This window comes from Notolepis coatsorum, assembly GCF_963971535.1.
Source record: "Notolepis coatsorum genome assembly, chromosome: 9".
NCBI classification, from domain to species: domain Eukaryota; kingdom Metazoa; phylum Chordata; class Actinopteri; order Aulopiformes; family Paralepididae; genus Notolepis; species Notolepis coatsorum.
The window spans coordinates 84,839,699-84,858,646 of NC_140173.1; the positions used below are offsets into that span (position 1 = coordinate 84,839,699).

At 42.3% G+C, this 18,948-nt stretch overlaps 1 protein-coding gene across 4 annotated transcripts; it reads right to left on the reverse strand.

Annotated features, from left to right (window-relative positions):
* Window positions 1-5,901: 5,901 nt before the first annotated feature.
* LOC311234155 (macrophage mannose receptor 1-like) lies at window positions 5,902-13,181 on the reverse strand. 4 transcript variants are annotated; one of them, XR_014620066.1, is made up of 5 exons: window positions 13,083-13,181; window positions 12,120-12,312; window positions 11,331-11,414; window positions 9,838-9,932; window positions 5,902-6,625 (listed from the first exon to the last, which is right to left on the reverse strand). XR_014620066.1 is itself a non-coding variant. In XM_084321270.1 (4 exons), the coding sequence occupies exons 1-4, from the start codon at window positions 13,084-13,086 to the stop codon at window positions 6,622-6,624; spliced, it is 285 nt and encodes a 94-aa protein (XP_084177396.1). In that variant the 5' UTR covers window positions 13,087-13,181; the 3' UTR covers window positions 5,902-6,621. The 4 variants fall into 4 exon arrangements, 1 of the variants encoding a protein (XP_084177396.1); XR_014620067.1 differs by having other exon boundaries at window positions 9,846-9,958; XR_014620068.1 differs by having other exon boundaries at window positions 9,838-9,958.
* Window positions 13,182-18,948: the final 5,767 nt, after the last annotated feature.

Here is an 18,948-nt window from a genome sequence, read left to right on the forward strand (position 1 = left end):
CTTAGTCTGTTTCTTTCTAGTTTGAGTTCAGTCACGTGGTCTTGGAGTTCACTGCTCGTGCTTTTGGTAAGCTTTGACTGACTTTTACGAAACTCAGAGCATTTTTTGTCTCTGGCTTTCATAGCGGTCAGTATTTCAGTGTGCATCCATGGCTCAGCGCGATTTTTTACCCTGGTGGTTCTTAGGGGGGCCATTTTGTTTAGTATTGATGAAAATTTGGTTTTGAAGCCAAGCCAAGTTTCTTCAACCAGTGTACCATTGAGTTCATCTGACCAGTCCAGACTCTCCAGTTCAAGGTTAAAGGCCTCGCTAGAGTAGGTTTTGAGGTCTCTAGATGTGACTGTTTTGTGACAGCCAGCCTTTAGTTTTAGCTTTTTGCGGGTACAGAATATCATGTAATGATCACTTAACCCGCATGCTATAACCCCTTTACTGGAGATCTTGGACTTGTCAGAGGTCAGTATGAGGTCAATGGTAGTCTGAGTTGATTCACATATCCTTGTGGGTTGGGTGATTAGTTGGCTGAGGCCGTGCAGATCACAAAACCTATTGAAGGATTTGAAGACGGGTGCATTTTTTTGTTGCATATCCGTGTTCCAATCCCCAATAAGAATTTTTTCCGCATCCTCAGCTCCAGCTAAGCACACATCCACACATCCGCACACCTTAGCTAGTATCCCTCCGTTTTTAACAACAATCCAAGGTCGCAACATATTTTAAAACACATAATTTGTTGAGCTGGGGACTATAAACAGAACCAGGGTGCATGGAAAGGGCTGTAGCGTATTTCTGTATGCCTAGCCCTGCCCCCAGACTTCAGAATGACCCAATCAAATGTGCCCTATCATTGAAATGCAAATACCAGCAGCTACGTCATGTACCACGCCCCTAGACGTCCGCCCCCAGACGTTGCTACTCATCCCAGCTAGTTCATTCGCAGGTTGCGAATGAACTAGCTGGGTACCCAACTAGCTCATTCGCAAAATGATCCTTGCGAATGAACTAGCTGGGTACCCAGCTAGCTAGGTCATCTTTGCGAATGAACTAGCTGGGTACCCAACTAGCTCATTCGCAAAATGATCCTTGCGAATGAACTAGCTGGGTACCCAGCTAGCTAGGTCATCTTTGCGAATGAACTAGTTGGGTACCCAGCTAGTTCATTCGCAAAATGATCCTTGCGAATGAACTAGCTGGGTACCCAGCTAGCTAGGTCATCTTTGCGAATGAACTAGTTGGGTACCCAGCTAGTTCATTCGCAAAATGGTCCTTGCGAATGAGCTAGCTGGGTACCCAGCTAGCTAATGTGTCAGCTAGCTGGGTACCCAGCTAGCTCATTCGCAAGGACCATTTTGCGAATGAGCTAGCTACTAGCTGAGGCAAAATTGGGTGTAAAGCCTATGGGACAAAGCCGGCTAGTTAACTAGCTAAGACACGTGCTACCTAGCTAGCTGGGTACCCAGCTAGCTGACACATTTGCAACCTAGGTAGTGAGCTAGCTCATTCGCAAATTTGTCTTTGCGAATGAGCTAGCTAGGTACCCAGCTAGCTAGGTCATCTTTGCGAATGAGCTAGTTGGGTACCCAACTAGCTCATTCGCAAAATGATCCTTGCGAATGAACTAGCTGGGTACCCAGCTAGCTAGGTCATCTTTGCGAATGAACTAGTTGGGTACCCAGCTAGTTCATTCGCAAAATGATCCTTGCGAATGAACTAGCTAGGTACCCAGCTAGTTCATTCGCAAAGACACATTAGCTAGCTGGGTACCCAGCTAGCTAGGTCATCTTTGCGAATGAGCTAGTTGGGTACCCAGCTAGTTCATTCGCAACCTGCGAATGAACTAGCTGAGATGAGTAGCAACGTCTGGGGGCGGACGTCTAGGGGCGTGGTACATGACGCAGATGCTGGTATTTGCATTTCAATGACAGGGCACATTTGATTGGGTCATTCTGAAGTCTGGGGGCAGGGCTAGGCATACAGAAATACGCTACAGCCCTTTCCGTGCACCCTGGATCTGTTTATAGTCCCCAGCTCAACAAATTATGTGTTTTAAAATATGTTGCGACCTTGGATTGTTGTTAAAAACGGAGGGATACAAGCTAAGGTGTGGGGGAGTTGGCGTATATAAGTTGATTGCTTTAAGAACGGAGAGAAATGTCGTATTTACGCTGTTTAAAACGGGCTGATGGACGAAAATCTTTGGTTTTAGCTAATATTATGTGTTTTAAAATATGTTGCGACCGTCGGATTGTTGTTAAAAACGCAGGGATACTAGCTAAGGTGTGGGGGAGTTGGCGTATATAAGTTGATTGCTTTAAGAACGGAGAGAAATGTCGTATTTACGCTGTTTAAAACGGGCTGATGGACGAAAATCTTTGGTTTTAGCCTAACGTATGGGTGGCGTTCAATTCGCGAGCGGGTAAGGGGCCTACGTAATGTTTAAAGAACAACATCTAAGGTTATGTGGAATTTACAAATCTAGATGTGAAGAAAGATTTTGAAAAGATGTTTTAATTTTCTTTTAAATTAGATAAGTTGCCGGTGAGGAATAGTTAAAGGACGTGGCGAGGAAAGATGACGTATATTCGCTTCCGGTTTGCGCGATGAGCTACTGTATAAACGGTTTCCATATTATAGTCCCTTTGCAGGTTGATGTGAACACAACATGCAATACAAAGATAATAAACGTACATACTAATTGTGTAGTAGTTAGTTATTATTATTGTATTAATATTCTACAGTATCGGCAGATCGCTGCCATCTCAAATGAATCTTCTGTACATCCCTGCAACAAGAAAGCCATTGAGAATATAATATATAGTGGGTAATTCTGAAGTCTGGGGGCAGGGCTAGGTAGGCATACAGAAATACGGATACACCGGTTCTGTTTATAGTCCCCAGCTAAACAAACTATGTGTTTTAAAATATGTTGCGACCGTCGGATTGTTGTTAAAAACGGAGGGATACTAGCTAAGGTGTGGGGGAGTTGGCGTATATAAGTTGATTGCTTTAAGAACGGAGAGAAATGTCGTATTTACGCTGTTTAAAACGGGCTGATGGACGAAAATCCTTGGTTTTAGCCTAACGTATGGGGTGGCATTCAATTCGCGAGCGGGTAAGGGGCCTACGTAATGTTTAAAGAACAACATCTAAGGTTATGTGGAATTTACAAATCTAGATGTGAAGAAAGATTTTGAAAAGATGTTTTAATTTTCTTTTAAATTAGATAAGTTGCCGGTGAGGAATAGTTAAAGGACGTGGCGAGGAAAGTTGACGTATGTTCGCTTCCGGTTTGCGCAATGAGCTCTGGGTATCGTAGTTTTAGTGTTTAATAATAATAACTAACTACTACACAATTAGTATGTACGTTTATTATCTTTGTATTGCATGTTCTTTGCATGTTGTGTTCACATCAACCTGCAAAGGGACTAGATGGAAACCGTTTATACAGTAACTCATCGCGCAAACCGGAAGCGAACATACGTCACGGCCGTGGTTCAAGTTTGCAGTTCCTTTCAAATATAGTTGTGTCTCAAGATTCAACGTTACAGTAGTAGAGTAGAGAAATGTTAGAATGTAATAGGACATGTATGGCAATCTGTCTGACAAGGATATGCGAGATTTGTTGATAGAAAACGGAGAATTGAAAATGATTTGAGAGAATATACTGTATTAATCCCCAAAGGGGGAAATTGATTGCCACCAGACGTATGTAACATAAAACACAAACAAAAAAAATATTATAATAGAATACGGCAAAGTGCTTCCAGACAACACATATGGATTAAATAAATTAAATAACACAGTATATATATTCTCAATGGCTTTCTTGCAGGGATGTACAGAAGATTCATTTGAGATGGCAGCGATCTGCCGATACTGTAGAATATTAATACAATAATAATAACTACTACACAATTAGTATGTATGTTTATTATCTTTGTATTGCATGTTCTTTGCATGTTGTGTTCACATCAACCTGCAAAGGGACTAGATTTGTATTACTGTATCTCTATCTCTTTGTATTTAAATGTTCTTATAATTTTTTTATGCTTGCTTATGCCTGTATGTTCTACTGTTGTGAAGCACTTTGAACTGCAACCTCTGTATGAAAAGTGCTATACAAATAAAATTATTATTATCCCATCACTGTCAATGGATGTCTTATTCTTTGACTTTGATACAATGGATATGATTTCTGCTTCACTGACATTTCCCAAAAACATAGACTGCAGTACTTTACTATCTCCTCTCCATCCTTCCTGTAATGGTTCATCGTGTTTTTGAATGGCATCTGCCAGATTTGGCCCCACATTCACAAAAAAATTGTTGAATTCATTAACCACCTCATTCATGTTTTTTATAGTCTTACTATTACTAATGAAATGGCTAGGCATTTTTATGGACGCTGATTTATTTCCCATTACCTTATTTATTATTTTTATTTCCGCCTAACAATCTATTGTAATAATCTTTCTTGGCCCATCTCATAATGAATACTAACTTATTCTTATACACTTTGTATTTAGTTTCAGCAGCCTTTTTTCTACATTTGATCAAATCTCTATAGTTTGTTTTTCTTTTTACATGCATTCTCTAACCACTTTGTTATCCATGGTTTTATATTGTCATTACTTTTTTGTTTATGTTGAACCATTGGGCAGTGCCTATCGTAAAGTGTCCGATAGATATTCAAAAAAGTATTGTAAGCAGCATTGACGTCTTCTACATAGACCCCCCTTGAAATGTATTAACGAAAATGTGTTATCTAATACTATACATTCACTAAATTGTTACTCCGTATAATAATTACAATTGGCTTCAATGGAATTAAACACGTCTTTCTGGGTCGATATCGCATTCAAAGTCTTGTATTTTATCGCCACATAAATATTCGTCTGTTGATTCTGTCATATTTCATGGAATATATATATATTCAACTGCTTTGCATTTCAAGTCACCGTCGACAAACACAGCTGCAGGTAGGATTGCATCCAGCTCACTCAATCAGAATGGAGTGATTGACAGTGTCGAAGGCCTTTTGTAGGTCCAGCATGACCATGCCGCAGTATTTGCCTGCGTCCACCTCTTGTTTGATGTGGTCGTTCAAATAGAGCAGGTGAATTGATGATGAATGAATGAAAATGGGGGACCCTGATGTAAACAAGACGAAAGTCTTTCTCTGGTCTGCATCCCCTTAACAATTGTATGTATTGAGCTGTACTGTACCCATTCTGCAATCTGTTAATAAACTTTTCAATCAATCAATGTGTCAGTGGAGTGGGATGTTCTGAAGCCAGATTGGAATTCGTAGATTAGATTTTTTTCCGCTGGGTACTTTTCGACCTGTTCGTAGACTATTTTTTCCATGACTTTCGAGATGGAGATAAGAATAGAAACAGGGCGGTAGTTGCAATGCAACATGACCGAATGATTGATTGAAAACTGTATTAACATATTGCAGAATGGGTACAGTACAGTACAGCTCAATACACACAATTGTTAAGGGGATGCAGACCAGAGAAAGGCTTTCGTCTTGTTTACATCAGGGTCCCCCATTTTCAATTCATCAGGACATATATGACATACATGACACACAGATAGACAGTACTGCTACATCTATACATTTATGACATACCAGATTTACCAGATTTGCAAATACAGTACCGTTTGTGATACAAAAATAGTCCAGAAAAGAGAGTATATACATTTGACGTAGAAACTGTACATTGGAGGAGGTTGGGTAGGTGGGGTGGGGGGGGGGGACTGTACATTGGAGGTGGTTGGGGGGGGGGGGGGGGTCACCCCTACATACGATAAAGACTTTTCCGGTCCTGTCTTTTTTGCTACAATGATGACAAAAGTGCTTGCTTTCAAAAATAATGTTTATTTAAGAAACCGGGAAACACATTTGTGTGTATATGCAGGCTATATAATGCATTATTAACAGGTGTTTCAGGTCTAAATGGCTTAGTACTGTTGACATTACACTGCTTGTAGTTATTAGTAAATCAAATAGCATTAATAATTACAGAAAATTATCACTAAAGTGCTATCTGTTGCAGCTGCACATGCAGCTGCACACTTTTCCATAAAAATAGCATATTTGTATAAGTGTGACCATTTCTCAAAAACAGAAAATCATGTATTTTTTTTAAATACAGAAAAGGATCACTAAAGTGCTATCTGTTGCAGCTGCACTGCACTGTTCTCCATAAAAATAGCATATTTGGATAAGTTTGACCATTTCTCAAAAACAGAAAATCATGTATTCTTTTTAAATACAGAAAAGGATCACCAAGTTACCATTTCTCAAAAAATATAAATAAATACAGAAAATAAGCACTAGTTCACTCAGTGGAAATTTCTAGCTCAATGCGAGGTCTGCTGCTGCCGGCTAATAATACGGTCAATACGTGGGGAGATCTTTGACAAGGCAACACGCATGTCATCCTCAAGGCTCAACTTGGCCCTATATTTTGTTTTCAGAGCCGTCATGGATGAAAAGCCAGCTTCACACAGATATGTGGTGCTGAATGGTATCAACACCTTAACTGCTGCATCATGAGATACCCGACTTTCCAGTTGGTGTAGTCCACGACGCTGTTGTCGATCCAGTGCCACTCACCTGAAATAAGGAGAATCGGGATGAGATAATACTAATGCATGAAAAAACAGGTTTCAAGAGACTAAATTAAGTTTCGCATAGCGAAAGCTGGTAAGTAGCCACACACTATACCGAGCGACTGAACACTCGTTTCTCAAAGCCTTCCGTCACTTCTAGAATGGACTACAAGTAGGGCTGGGCGATATGACGATATTATATAAATATCGGGTACAGTTCATTAACGATACACTTTTTCAACGTATCGTGGATATCGTGATGTTTTGCCCAAGAGGATTGTGTCGCGTCAATCTGTCCACACGTTACTCGTTCATATCTCAGCCTGTGCTGAGATATGCCCATTCCGCGGTCTGTTAATAAAGTTTTCAATCAGACAGATGTATGGAAAGGCTTTTATTATAACATTCGTTGTAGTAAAATCATTATGCCTCATTTAGTCAAGCACTGGTCTCCTACTCGACGGCCGCGGGGAGCTAACGTTAGTAGCTTTGTTGATGTTTAGCACACGGGACATTCAGGAAGTCAAACGCTTGCCGATTGGTGCTAAGAACAGCAGGGCGGGTGCAAGCGGTGTGACGTCATTGGCAGACTCGACTGTCAATCAAAATGATTATGTTTCCGTCAGAATGAATGAATGAAAACTGTATTAAAAGGTTGCAGAATGGGTACAATACAGTACAGGAGGATGAAGACCAGAAAAAGACTTTCGGCTTTTTTACATAAGGGTCCTCCATTTTCAATTCATCAAAACATTTAGAGACATACATATATACAGTAGTTTCATAAAAATGCTAAAATGCTATTTATTGATTGATTGATTTAAAACTTTAACATATTGCAGAATGGGTACAGTACAGCTCAATACATACAATTGTTAAGGGGATGCAGACCAGAGAAAGACTTTAGTCTTGTTTACATCAGGGTCCCCCATTTTCAATTCATCATATTTCATATCTAAATCATATAATATCTCATATGCAATATATAATCTAATAATCTAAATCTAATATAAAAATGCTAAATGCATGGGTATTTTATTTTGTCTTTAATGTTAGCTTGCAAACTCAAATACTGTCTTGGTAAGCCTCATAATGAATTGTTTGGCGTAAAAAAGAAAAACATCGTGATGTGTATCGTGTATCGCCGAAAGGTCAGAAAATATCGTGATATCATATTTAGGCCATATCGCCCAGCCCTAACTACAAGTGTTTTGTTGATTTACATCCACATCACTATTCATTCATCCTTATGCTGTTACTGCCGTCGGATTAGACTTTATTTGATTGGAAGAAGATCCCTCTGGAAAGAGTCGGGATTTGATGCAGGATATCGGCGGTATTATGCTAATTATATTTGTATTTTAACTAACCAGGTCGCAAATTAACCGCAAACAATAAAAATATTTTAGTTTGATCGCCACCGCGGTTGACCGCAGGCACTCGCCCACTATGGATCAGCCCACGCAAAATTTGTGTGTGTGTGTGAGAGAGACAGAATGAGGGGGAGAGAGAGGGGGAAGAGAGAGAGGGAGAGAGAAAGGGAAGGAGAGAGAGGGAGAGAGAAGGAGAGAGAAAGGGAAGGAGATAGAGGGAGAGAGAAAGAGGAGAGAGAGGGGGGAGAGAGATGGAGAGGGAGAGACACAGTGGGGGAGAGATAGAATCTGACAAGACAGAGAAATACACTTATTTGTTTGAACTGTATTATCCCTCGCCTGTTACACTTTGTGCATGTGTGAGAGAGAGAGAGAGAGAGAGAGAGTGTGTGAGATGGAGAGAGTGTGAGAGAGATATGGAGAGTGTTCATTCAGAGAGTGTTTGAATGAAGTACATTTGCTGAAATACAGTTGTTCTTAATTTTCACAGTTGTTCTTCATTTTCTCACTTGCTATGTGAGAATGTTAGTTATTATGTTCTCAATTCCCCTTGCATTGTTTGAGAATTGTGTGGAAGAGTTTGCTAGTTCTAGTACCCCTTTCGTACAAGTTAACAATAAATAATGGTATTAGGAATAACCACTGGGTTAGTATATTAGGACAAGTGCATGACAGTAAGGTTAGTTAGGGTTAGATATATTTATTAATTGTATTTCAGATATTGGTTGAAGAAGTGTGTCTTTAGTCGACAGCAAAAGATTGGATGAGTTTCGGCTGTCCTAACTGTGGTGGGAAGTTCGTTCTACCATTATGGGGCAAGGACTGAGAATAGGCGGCTTCTCTTTGATGACCCTCCCGGAGCTTGGATAGGAGTAGGTCTGAGGCAGCTGGAAGATGCAGAGCGTATAGGGGTCTTGAGGGTGTGTAGTTAGAGACCATTGACCGGAGGTAGGCGGGAGCCGTTCCCTTTGCCACACGATATGCCTGGTCGAGGGCCTTGAAGCGGATTCGTGCGGCAATGGGGAGCCAGTGCAGGTCCCTAAGAAGTGGGGTGACATGGGCCGACTTCGGTAGGTTTGAGATCAGGCGGGAAACTGCGTACTGAATGAGCATGTAACCAACAAGCATCTGTACGGGGGACTACCAAGGCTGAGCGACAAGGTGGCATCCAGGAGGATGAAACTTGCAGGTCACTGCCACCGACACCACGTACTTCCGACTAGCAAGCTAGTGCTCTGGGAGCCAACACACGGGCGACGACCAAGAGGATGTCCCACGCCGACATATGTAGACATACTGAGGAAGGACGCAGGTGTGGAGAGCCCTACGCAACTGGTCGGATGTATGGAGGATCGGGATGATTGGAATCTCCACTGGCGAACCCGTCTGAGGACGGCCAAATTAATGAATGACTACTGGTTTATTGAAGGTTCCCAACCACAGCCAAAAGAAAATCAAGGAGGCAGCCTTTGCGAATGATGCACCAAAGCCATGGAACACCCTATGGACATTAGGCTAGATCACTAAATATTTTCAAAAGTAAGCTAAATACGTACCTCGTTCACCGTAGCCTTTTAATACACTCTGCTACTTATACTCATTACATGCACAGTGATTATTGTACTGGAAAATTGAGCGATTTTATTGCACTGCACTATTGCACTATTTTATGCTAATTGCATGCTAATATTATGCCTATGTCTATTTTATGTCCATTATGTCTACATTACTGCTGTGAAGGTGCTATGCAAATTAAGTTATTATTATTATTATTATTATTATTATTATTATTATTATTATTATTATTATTATTATTATTATTATCATATAGAGATATTCAGACCTGGTGACCTCTTGCAGAGAGAGTAGTGGCTGTTGCTGCATGCTGCCGTCTTCCACGTTCGGTCCACGTCCATGTAGACAGGGCTCTACGCTAACCTTTTTCATTAGGGGCACAGGTGCTCCTAAATGAAAAAATTTAGGAGCACACAAAGAAATTTAGGAGCACAATGAATTTTTTTCTAGTAACTGAGTTTATTAACAAACTCACATTTTTTTAAACAAAAATAAATGTACATGTATAGTAGTACTCTGTATGTGCATGTTCAAATGGGAACGGAACTGTGCAATAGCACCAAAGTCACTGGCCCACACTGTGTGTGCTAAACAAACTCACATTTTTTAAACAAAAATAAATGTACATGTATAGTAGTACTCTGTATGTGCATGTTCAAATGGGAACGGAACTGTGCAATAGCACCAAAGTCACTGGCCCACACTGTGTGTGTGTGCTAAACAAACTCACAAGGATGGTCTCTCCTTTCTCAATATGTACAAATCTCTACACTGGATGACTGGATGTGCCGCCGCGAGACGTTGTGTTTTACTACCGAATCTCTTCAGGTGCGGGTTTCCCGACACAAAGGGCGTATTGCCTGCCTGTTTCTGCAATATTTACAAAACATGACATTGTTTTCCAACTCTAGCCATGGGAAAATGTTTAGCCAATTCACGTTAAATTTGTATGTCTTCCCTCCGGCTCCAGTGGGTGTAGCATCGTTAGCTAAAGTGGGTACATTGGGTGTAGCTTCGTTAGCTACAGTGGGTACATTGGGTGTAGCTTCATTAGCTAGTTAGCTACAGTGGGTACATTGGGTGCTACAGTGGGGGTAGTAGTGGGTGTAGCCTCGCTAGCATGCTGGCTAGCGTCAGTATCTTGGTTAACTATCACCTCTGTAACATGAGCTGCCTCGCCTGACTTCTCATTCTCCGGTATCTTTCGCGCAAAATAAAAATGAATGGGCAATACATGGCTGTATTGTCTGACTCAGACACTGACGCTCATAGATATATCTATGCTGACGCTAAAAATTACTTTCAGTTTCCAGTCGCGTGACCACAGGAAACTCTACTGTGATTGGAACGTTTATGCGGCTGTGAACTGTGGGACTTGTAGTTTTTTAACGATTCTCGCAGCGGAGAAAAAAAAGGACGAATGAGGCTGTACTCTGCACTCGCCGGCCCCACTCGCACGCCGTGCGAGTACTTGATTTTGCAGGTTCGCACACACATATTTTTAGGGGCATATGCGAGCAATTTGCTCGCACTGTAGAGCCCTGACACAGGCGTCGTTCATTGTAGGCTCGTTTCTCCCCCATTTGGTGTAGCATGTCCTTCATGCTCTGTAAATAACTATGTACAGATACCGAGATGTCACACCATGTTACCTGTACCTGTTTATTGCACTATGTTTTTTTTTTTATTGGATTCTATTATATGTTGTACCACTGTATTGCACATCGTTGCGGGCAAGACCACCCGCATTTCATTGTATACCTGTATGCCGTGACAATTAAAACTCTTGACTTGACTTGACTAGGAAAGAGGCCAGTTGTCCACCCACTTGAACCGGCCGCCAGTCTGAGAAAAGAGAAGTCACAAGAGAGAACAAGATCCTCTGTGAACAAACAACTGTCTGACCCAGTGTCCTTGACCCTTTCACTGTGACAATACAGAAGGTTAGCCCTTTACTATCACACAACCGACGGCGATGCTCCATCATTAGCTCCACGGATGCAGAGCTAATGATGGAGCATCGCCGTCGGTTGCGTGATAGTAAAGGGTTAACCTTCTGTCGTGTGGCAGTGAAAGGGTTAACACATTGGTTGCCAGCCGGATATGACAATTTATCGCTTGGATGCCACCACGTTAATCAATGGGAGGACGAGCACATTTGCGAATGCATAAACTATATCTTAAATTATGGCTATGTGTCTAATACACCCGTCGCTTATCAATGACTTGCTTGCAGTCAAAGATGTACAAAACGGATTGTTTTTTCATCAGTACATTTCCGTTTTATACCGTTTTGAATACGAGTATAGTTTCGGAGAGTTCTAGTAATTTCAGAGAAATTCCACGAAAATAGCCATTTACTGGAATACACAAAACACATTGTCATTTTCCGGCTGATTTATGAATAGTTTTCAAATAAACTATAGATTATCGAGAGTATTTGTGTTCTTATGCACGATACAAAAGCGGGCTGAAAAATAATTTATTCGTGCCACGCTCAGCGCCTAACGCCACACACAGAGATAATAATAATAATTTATGGATAATAACTTATGGATCTGCAGGGTAATGAAGGCTTGTATTATCGGGTTCAGGATATTGGCCAGATATGCGTCGTCTGCTTGGCACTGCCTCCTGGCCTCGTCCCACTTCATCTTCTGGGCCACCAGTTTGAAGGAGTCATTGCCCAGCTTGTAGAAAGTACTAGGTGACACGGTTGTGGCGGGGACCACTATCTGAGAATCTGACACAATATGAAACAGTAGTTGTCTTTCAGAAACAAAAGTATGACAGTGTGTGAATGTACCTTGAAATGGATTTAAAAAGCTAGATACATACACCCTTTCACTACCACACTACCAACGGGTTAACCCTTTCACTGCGACAATACAGAAAATATCACAACTTCATTGTACATGAGAATAATATAGTCCCCTTCGGATGTATATATATTTTATTATCTCGTTTTCTTACAAAGTACTGTATATCTTTATGTCATAAACTGCATCTTTAGTACTTGTGTGAATTTAGCCGTACTGTATTGTACCCATTCTGCAATCTGTTAATAACGTTTTCAATCAATCACATCATGGGGGGAAATTAGCTAAGGTTTGATTTGTTTATTTAAGATTGCAGAATAAATACAGTAAAAACAACTGCTAATTGGGGTTGCATAACAGAGAGATAGAAAGTCTTGTTTACATCAGGTCCCCATTTTCAATTCATCATGACATACACGACATACAGATATACAGTACTGTTACATCCAGACATTTACTGTAGTTAGAGTATGGATAAATAGCTAACGTTAAATTAGGCTATCGATATACTAACGTTAGGTAACGTTAGCTAGCTAGCAAGCTATGAACAACCAGTACAGCTAACATGAACGTGTTTACCTACTCTACTTTCGTTAACGTTAGCTGACGTTATGAAAGCTATGATCTGTAATGTCAACTGGATAACGTTAGCTATTTATTCATCTATGCTAATATTGTCAGCTTATTTACTCACCCATTTTGATGTGTGTTTCTCCCGATCATTCAATACATTGTTGACGGTAGAACAATGTAGTTTGAGAAGCCGTGAGTCCGTGACCACTTCCGGTAAAACGATAGCAATTTATCCGGCAACTTATCTAATTTAACAGAAATCAAAATCTTTCTTCACATCTAGATTTGTAAATTCCACATAACCTTAGATGTTGTTCTTTAATGTGTCACAGCAGCACAAACATTCCCCACATTTAACATTCACAAACACTAAAACTACGATACCCAGAGCTCATCGCGCAAACTCGAAGCGAACATACGTCATCTCTCCTCGCCACGTCCTTTTACAATTCCTCATCGGCAACTTATCTAATTTAAAAGAAAATTAAAACATCTTTTCAAAATCTTTCTTCACATCTAGATTTGTAAATTCCACATAACCTTAGATGTTGTTCTTTAATGTGTCACAGCAGCACAAACATTCCCCACATTTAACATTCACAAACACTAAAACTACGATACCCAGAGCTCATCGCGCAAACCCGAAGCGAACACACGTCATCTCTCCTCGCCACGTCCTTTTACGATTCCTCATCGGCAACTTATCTAATTTAAAAGAAAATTAAAACATCTTTTCAAAATCTTTCTTCACATCTAGATTTGTAAATTCCATATAACCTTAGATGTTGTTCTTTAAACATTACGTAGGCCCCTTACCCGCTCGCGAATTGAACACCACCCCATACGTTAGGCTAAAACCAAAGATTTTCGTCCATCAGCCCGTTTTAAACAGCGTAAATACGACATTTCTCTCCGTTTTAAAGCAATCAACTTATATACGCCAACTCCCGCACACCTTAGCTAGTATCCCTCCGTTTTGAACAACAATCCGACGGTCGCAACATATTTTAAAACACATAATTTGTTGAGCTGGGGACTATAAACAGAACCGTGCACGGAAAGGGCTGTAGCGTATTTCTGTATGCCTAGCCCTGCCCCCCAGACTTCAGAATGACCCAATCAAATGTGCCCTATCATTGAAATGCAAATACCAGCAGCTACGTCATGTACCACGCCCCTAGACGTCCGCCCCCAGACGTTGCTACTCATCCCAGCTAGTTCATTCGCAGGTTGCAAATGAACTAGCTGGGTACCCAACTAGTTCATTCGCAGGTTGCGAATGAACTAGCTGGGTACCCAACTAGCTCATTCGCAAAATGATCCTTGCGAATGAACTAGCTAGGTCATCTTTGCGAATGAACTAGTTGGGTACCCAGCTAGCTAGGTCATCTTTGCGAATGAACTAGTTGGGTACCCAGCTAGTTCATTCGCAAAATGGTCCTTGCGAATGAACTAGCTGGGTACCCAGCTAGCTAGGTCATCTTTGCGAATGAACTAGTTGGGTACCCAGCTAGCTAGGTCATCTTTGCGAATGAACTAGTTGGGTACCCAGCTAGTTCATTCGCAAAATGGTCCTTGCGAATGAACTAGCTGGGTACCCAGCTAGCTAGGTTATCTTTGCGAATGAACTAGTTGGGTACCCAGCTAGTTCATTCGCAAAATGGTCCTTGCGAATGAGCTAGCTGGGTACCCAGCTAGCTAATGTGTCAGCTAGCTGGGTACCCAGCTAGCTCATTCGCAAGTACCATTTTGTGAATGAGCTAGCTACTAGCTGAGGCAAAATTTGGTGTAAAGCCTATGGGACAAAACCGGCTAGTTAACTAGCTAAGACACGTGCTACCTAGCTAGCTGGGTACCCAGCTAGCTGACACATTTGCAACCTAGGTAGTGAGCTAGCTCATTCGCAAATGTGTCTTTGCGAATGAACTAGCTGGGTACCCAGCTAGCTAGGTAATCTTTGCGAATGAGCTAGTTGGGTACCTAGCTAGTTCATTCGCAAAATTGTTCCTGTGAATGAGCTAGCTAGGTACCCAGCTAGTTCATTCGCAAAGACACATTAGCTAGCTGGGTACCCAGCTAGCTAGGTCATCTTTGCGAATGAGCTAGTTGGGTACCTAGCTAGTTCATTCGCAAAATTGTTCCTGTGAATGAGCTAGCTAGGTACCCAGCTAGTTCATTCGCAAAGACACATTAGCTAGCTGGGTACCCAGCTAGCTAGGTCATCTTTGCGAATGAGCTAGTTGGGTACCCAGCTAGCTCATTCACAAAATGGTCTTTGCGAATGAGCTAGCTGGTTAACGAACTAGCTCATTCACAAATGTGTCCTTGCGAATGAGCTAGCTCGTTAACGAACTAGCTCATTCACACTCTGTTATGCCTGCCCAGCTATACTAGTATGGAGGTGAGGCCTTGCTGGCCTGGTCCTCGCCCCCAAACACCAACACCCCCCGCCCCCAAACACTCATGAATCAGCTAGCTGGTTAACCAACTAGCTCATTCACAAATGTGTCCTTGCAAATGAGCTAGCTAGCTACCCAGCTAGCTGATTCGCAAAGACAAGCTAGCTAGTTGGGTACCCAGCTAGCTAATGTGTCTTTGCGAATGAACTAGCTGGGTACCTAGCTAGCTCATTCACAAGGAGTATTTTGGGAATGAGCTAGCTAGGTACCCAGCTAGCTAATGTGTCTTTGCGAATGAACTAGCTGGGTACCTAGCTAGCTCATTCACAAGGACTATTTTGTGAATGAGCTAGCTGGGTACCCAGCTAGTTCATTTGCAAAAACACATTAGCTAGCTGGGTACCCAACTAGCTCATTCGCAAAATGGTCCTTGCGAATGAGCTAGCTAGGTACCCAGCTAGTTCATTTGCAAAAACACATTAGCTAGCTGGGTACCCAACTAGCTCATTCGCAAAATGGTCCTTGCGAATGAGCTAGCTGGGTACCCAGCTAGCTGACACATTAGCTAGCTGGGTACCCAGCTAGCTCATTCGCAAGTACCATTTTGCGAATGAGCTAGCTACTAGCTGAGGCAAAATTTGGTGTAAAGCCTATGGGACAAAGCCAGCTAGTTAACTAGCTAAGACACGTGCTACCTAGCTAGCTGGGTACCCAGCTAGCTGACACATTTGCAGCCTAGGTAGTGAGCTAGCTCATTCGCGAATGTGTCTTTGTGATTGAACTAGCTGGGTACCCAGCTAGCTAGGTCATCTTTGCGAATGAGCTAGTTGGGTACCCAGCTAGTTCATTCGCAAAATTGTCCTTGTGAATGAGCTAGCTAGGTACCCAGCTAGCTAGAAAATGGGAATAAATGTTAAAACGGCTTGCCATAATTCACAAGGACAATTTTGCGAATGAACTAGCTGGGTACCCAACTAGCTCATTCGCAAAGATGACCTAGCTAGCTGGGTACCCAGCTAGTTCAATCACAAAGACACATTCGCGAATGAGCTAGCTCACTACCTAGGTTGCAGATATGTCTTTGCGAATGAGCTAGCTGGGTACCCAGCTAGCTAGGTTGTCCTTGCGAATCAACTAGCTGGGTAGCTAGCTAGCTCATTCGCAAGGACCATTTTGTGAATGAGCTAGTTGGTTAACCAGCTAGCTGATGGTGTTTGGGGGCGGAGGGTGTTTGGGGGTGGAACGGAGGGCTGTTTTGGGGCGGAGCAGAGGGTGTTTGGGGGTGGAGGGTGGTTCTGTCAGCTCATTGGTTGACAGAAATGACCAGGTTTGTAAACAAAAATGATATTTATTAACATAAAGGAAGCACAATATGGTAACTCAAGGGTGAGCCAAGGCTTAATGTGTCACAGCAGCACAAACATTCCCCACATTTAACATTCACAAACACTGCATAACGTTAAATGAATGTTATGATGTTATGATGTTATGTTATTATGATGTTATGATGTTATGATGAATTGAAAATGGGGGACCCTGATGTAAACAAGACGAAAGTCTTTCTCTGGTCTGCATCCCCTTAACAATTGTATGTATTGAGCTGTACTGTACTGTACCCATTCTGCAATCTGTTAATAAACTTTTCAATCAATCAATCAATCAATCAATCAATCAATCAAGTCATTGAAATGCAAACACCAGCATCTGCGTCATGTACCACGCCCCTAGACGTCCGCCCCCAGACGTTGCTACTCATCTCAGCTAGTTCATTCGCAGGTTGCGAATGAACTAGCTGGGTACCCAACTAGTTCATTCGCAGGTTGCGAATGAACTAGCTGGGTACCCAACTAGCTCATTCGCAAAGATGACCTAGCTAGCTAATGTGTCTTTGCGAATGAACTAGCTGGGTACCTAGCTAGTTCATTCGCAAGGATCATTTTGCGAATGAACTAGCTGGGTACCCAACTAGTTCATTCGCAAAGATGACCTAGCTAGCTGGGTACCCAGCTAGTTCATTCGCAAGGATAATTTTGCGAATGAGCTAGTTGGGTACCCAACTAGCTCATTCGCAAAGATGACCTAGCTAGCTGGGTACCTAGCTAGCTCATTCGCAAAGACACATTTGCGAATGAGCTAGCTCACTACCTAGGTTGCAAATGGGTACCCAGCTAGCTAGGTAGCACGTGTCTTAGCTAGTTAACTAGCCGGCTTTGTCCCATAGGCTTTACACCAAATTTTGCCTCAGCTAGTAGCTAGCTCATTCGCAAAATGGTCCTTGCGAATGAGCTAGCTGGGTACCCAGCTAGCTGACACATTAGCTAGCTGGGTACCCAGCTAGCTCATTCGCAAGGACCATTTTGCGAATGAACTAGCTGGGTACCCAACTAGTTCATTCGCAAAGATGACCTAGCTAGCTGGGTACCCAGCTAGTTCATTCGCAAGGATCATTTTGCGAATGAACTAGCTGGGTACCCAACTAGTTCATTCGCAAAGATGACCTAGCTAGCTGGGTACCCAGCTAGTTCATTCGCAAGGATCATTTTGCGAATGAACTAGCTGGGTACCCAACGAGTTCATTCGCAAAGATGACCTAGCTAGCTGGGTACCCAGCTAGTTCATTCGCAAGGATCATTTTGCGAATGAGCTAGTTGGGTACCCAGCTAGTTCATTCGCAACCTGCGAATGAACTAGTTGGGTACCCAGCTAGTTCATTCGCAACCTGCGAATGAACTAGCTGGGATGAGTAGCAACGTCTGGGGGCGGACGTCTAGGGGCGTGGTATTGATTGATTGATTGAAAAGTTTATTAACAGATTGCAGAATGGGTACAGTACAGTACAGCTCAATACATACAATTGTTAAGAGGATGCAGACCTGAGAAAGACTTTCGTCTTGTTTCCATCAGGGTCCCCCATTTTCAATTCATCATATGACACACATGACATACAGATAGACAGTACTGCTACATCTATACATTTATGACATACCAGATTTTCAAATACAGTACTGTTTGTGATACTAAAAAAATCCAGAAGAAGAGTATATACATTTGACATAGAAACTGTGCATTGGGGGAGGTTGGGTAGGTGGGGTGGGGCTGTACATTGGAGGTGGGGGGGGGGGGGGGGTTGGGTAGGGGGGAGGGGATACACTGTACATTGGAATACTGACATACATTTGACATGGAAACTGTACATTGGAGGAGGCTGGGTAGGTGGGGTGGGGTTGGGTGGGGCTGTACATTGGAATAGCCATGCTTGGTCTTTATTGTACAACTGGGTTAGGACATTTGTAGGGGCCAGTTTTGAATTGCAGTCTCCCGTAGGTGTTCTTTGAGAGTGTTTTTGAAGGTGGGTAGTGATTTACATTCCTTTACAGCTTTGGGTAGGGCGTTCCACATTGCGGGTGCCCATGGAGTCTGGACGACGCGAGATGACGCTCGAATGAATGTGGACTGTTCTATCAGAGGGGGGAGCTTCGGTGGCCAATGTCCTTTCAGCCGAACAGGATAATGAAAAAATTATCCCACTAAATTGCCAGACGCGTCTTATGGCGACATCTACAATTACCTCATTGAGTCTCCAGGTAG

Bases quoted from the DNA above. Each gene is read 5' to 3' on its own strand.
- LOC311234155 (XM_084321270.1), bottom strand. The intron at 11,415-12,119 runs GTTATTATCCAT...CTCTTTTCTCAG, and splicing joins ATTACCCTGCAGATCCATAA to ACTGGCGGCCGGTTCAAGTG.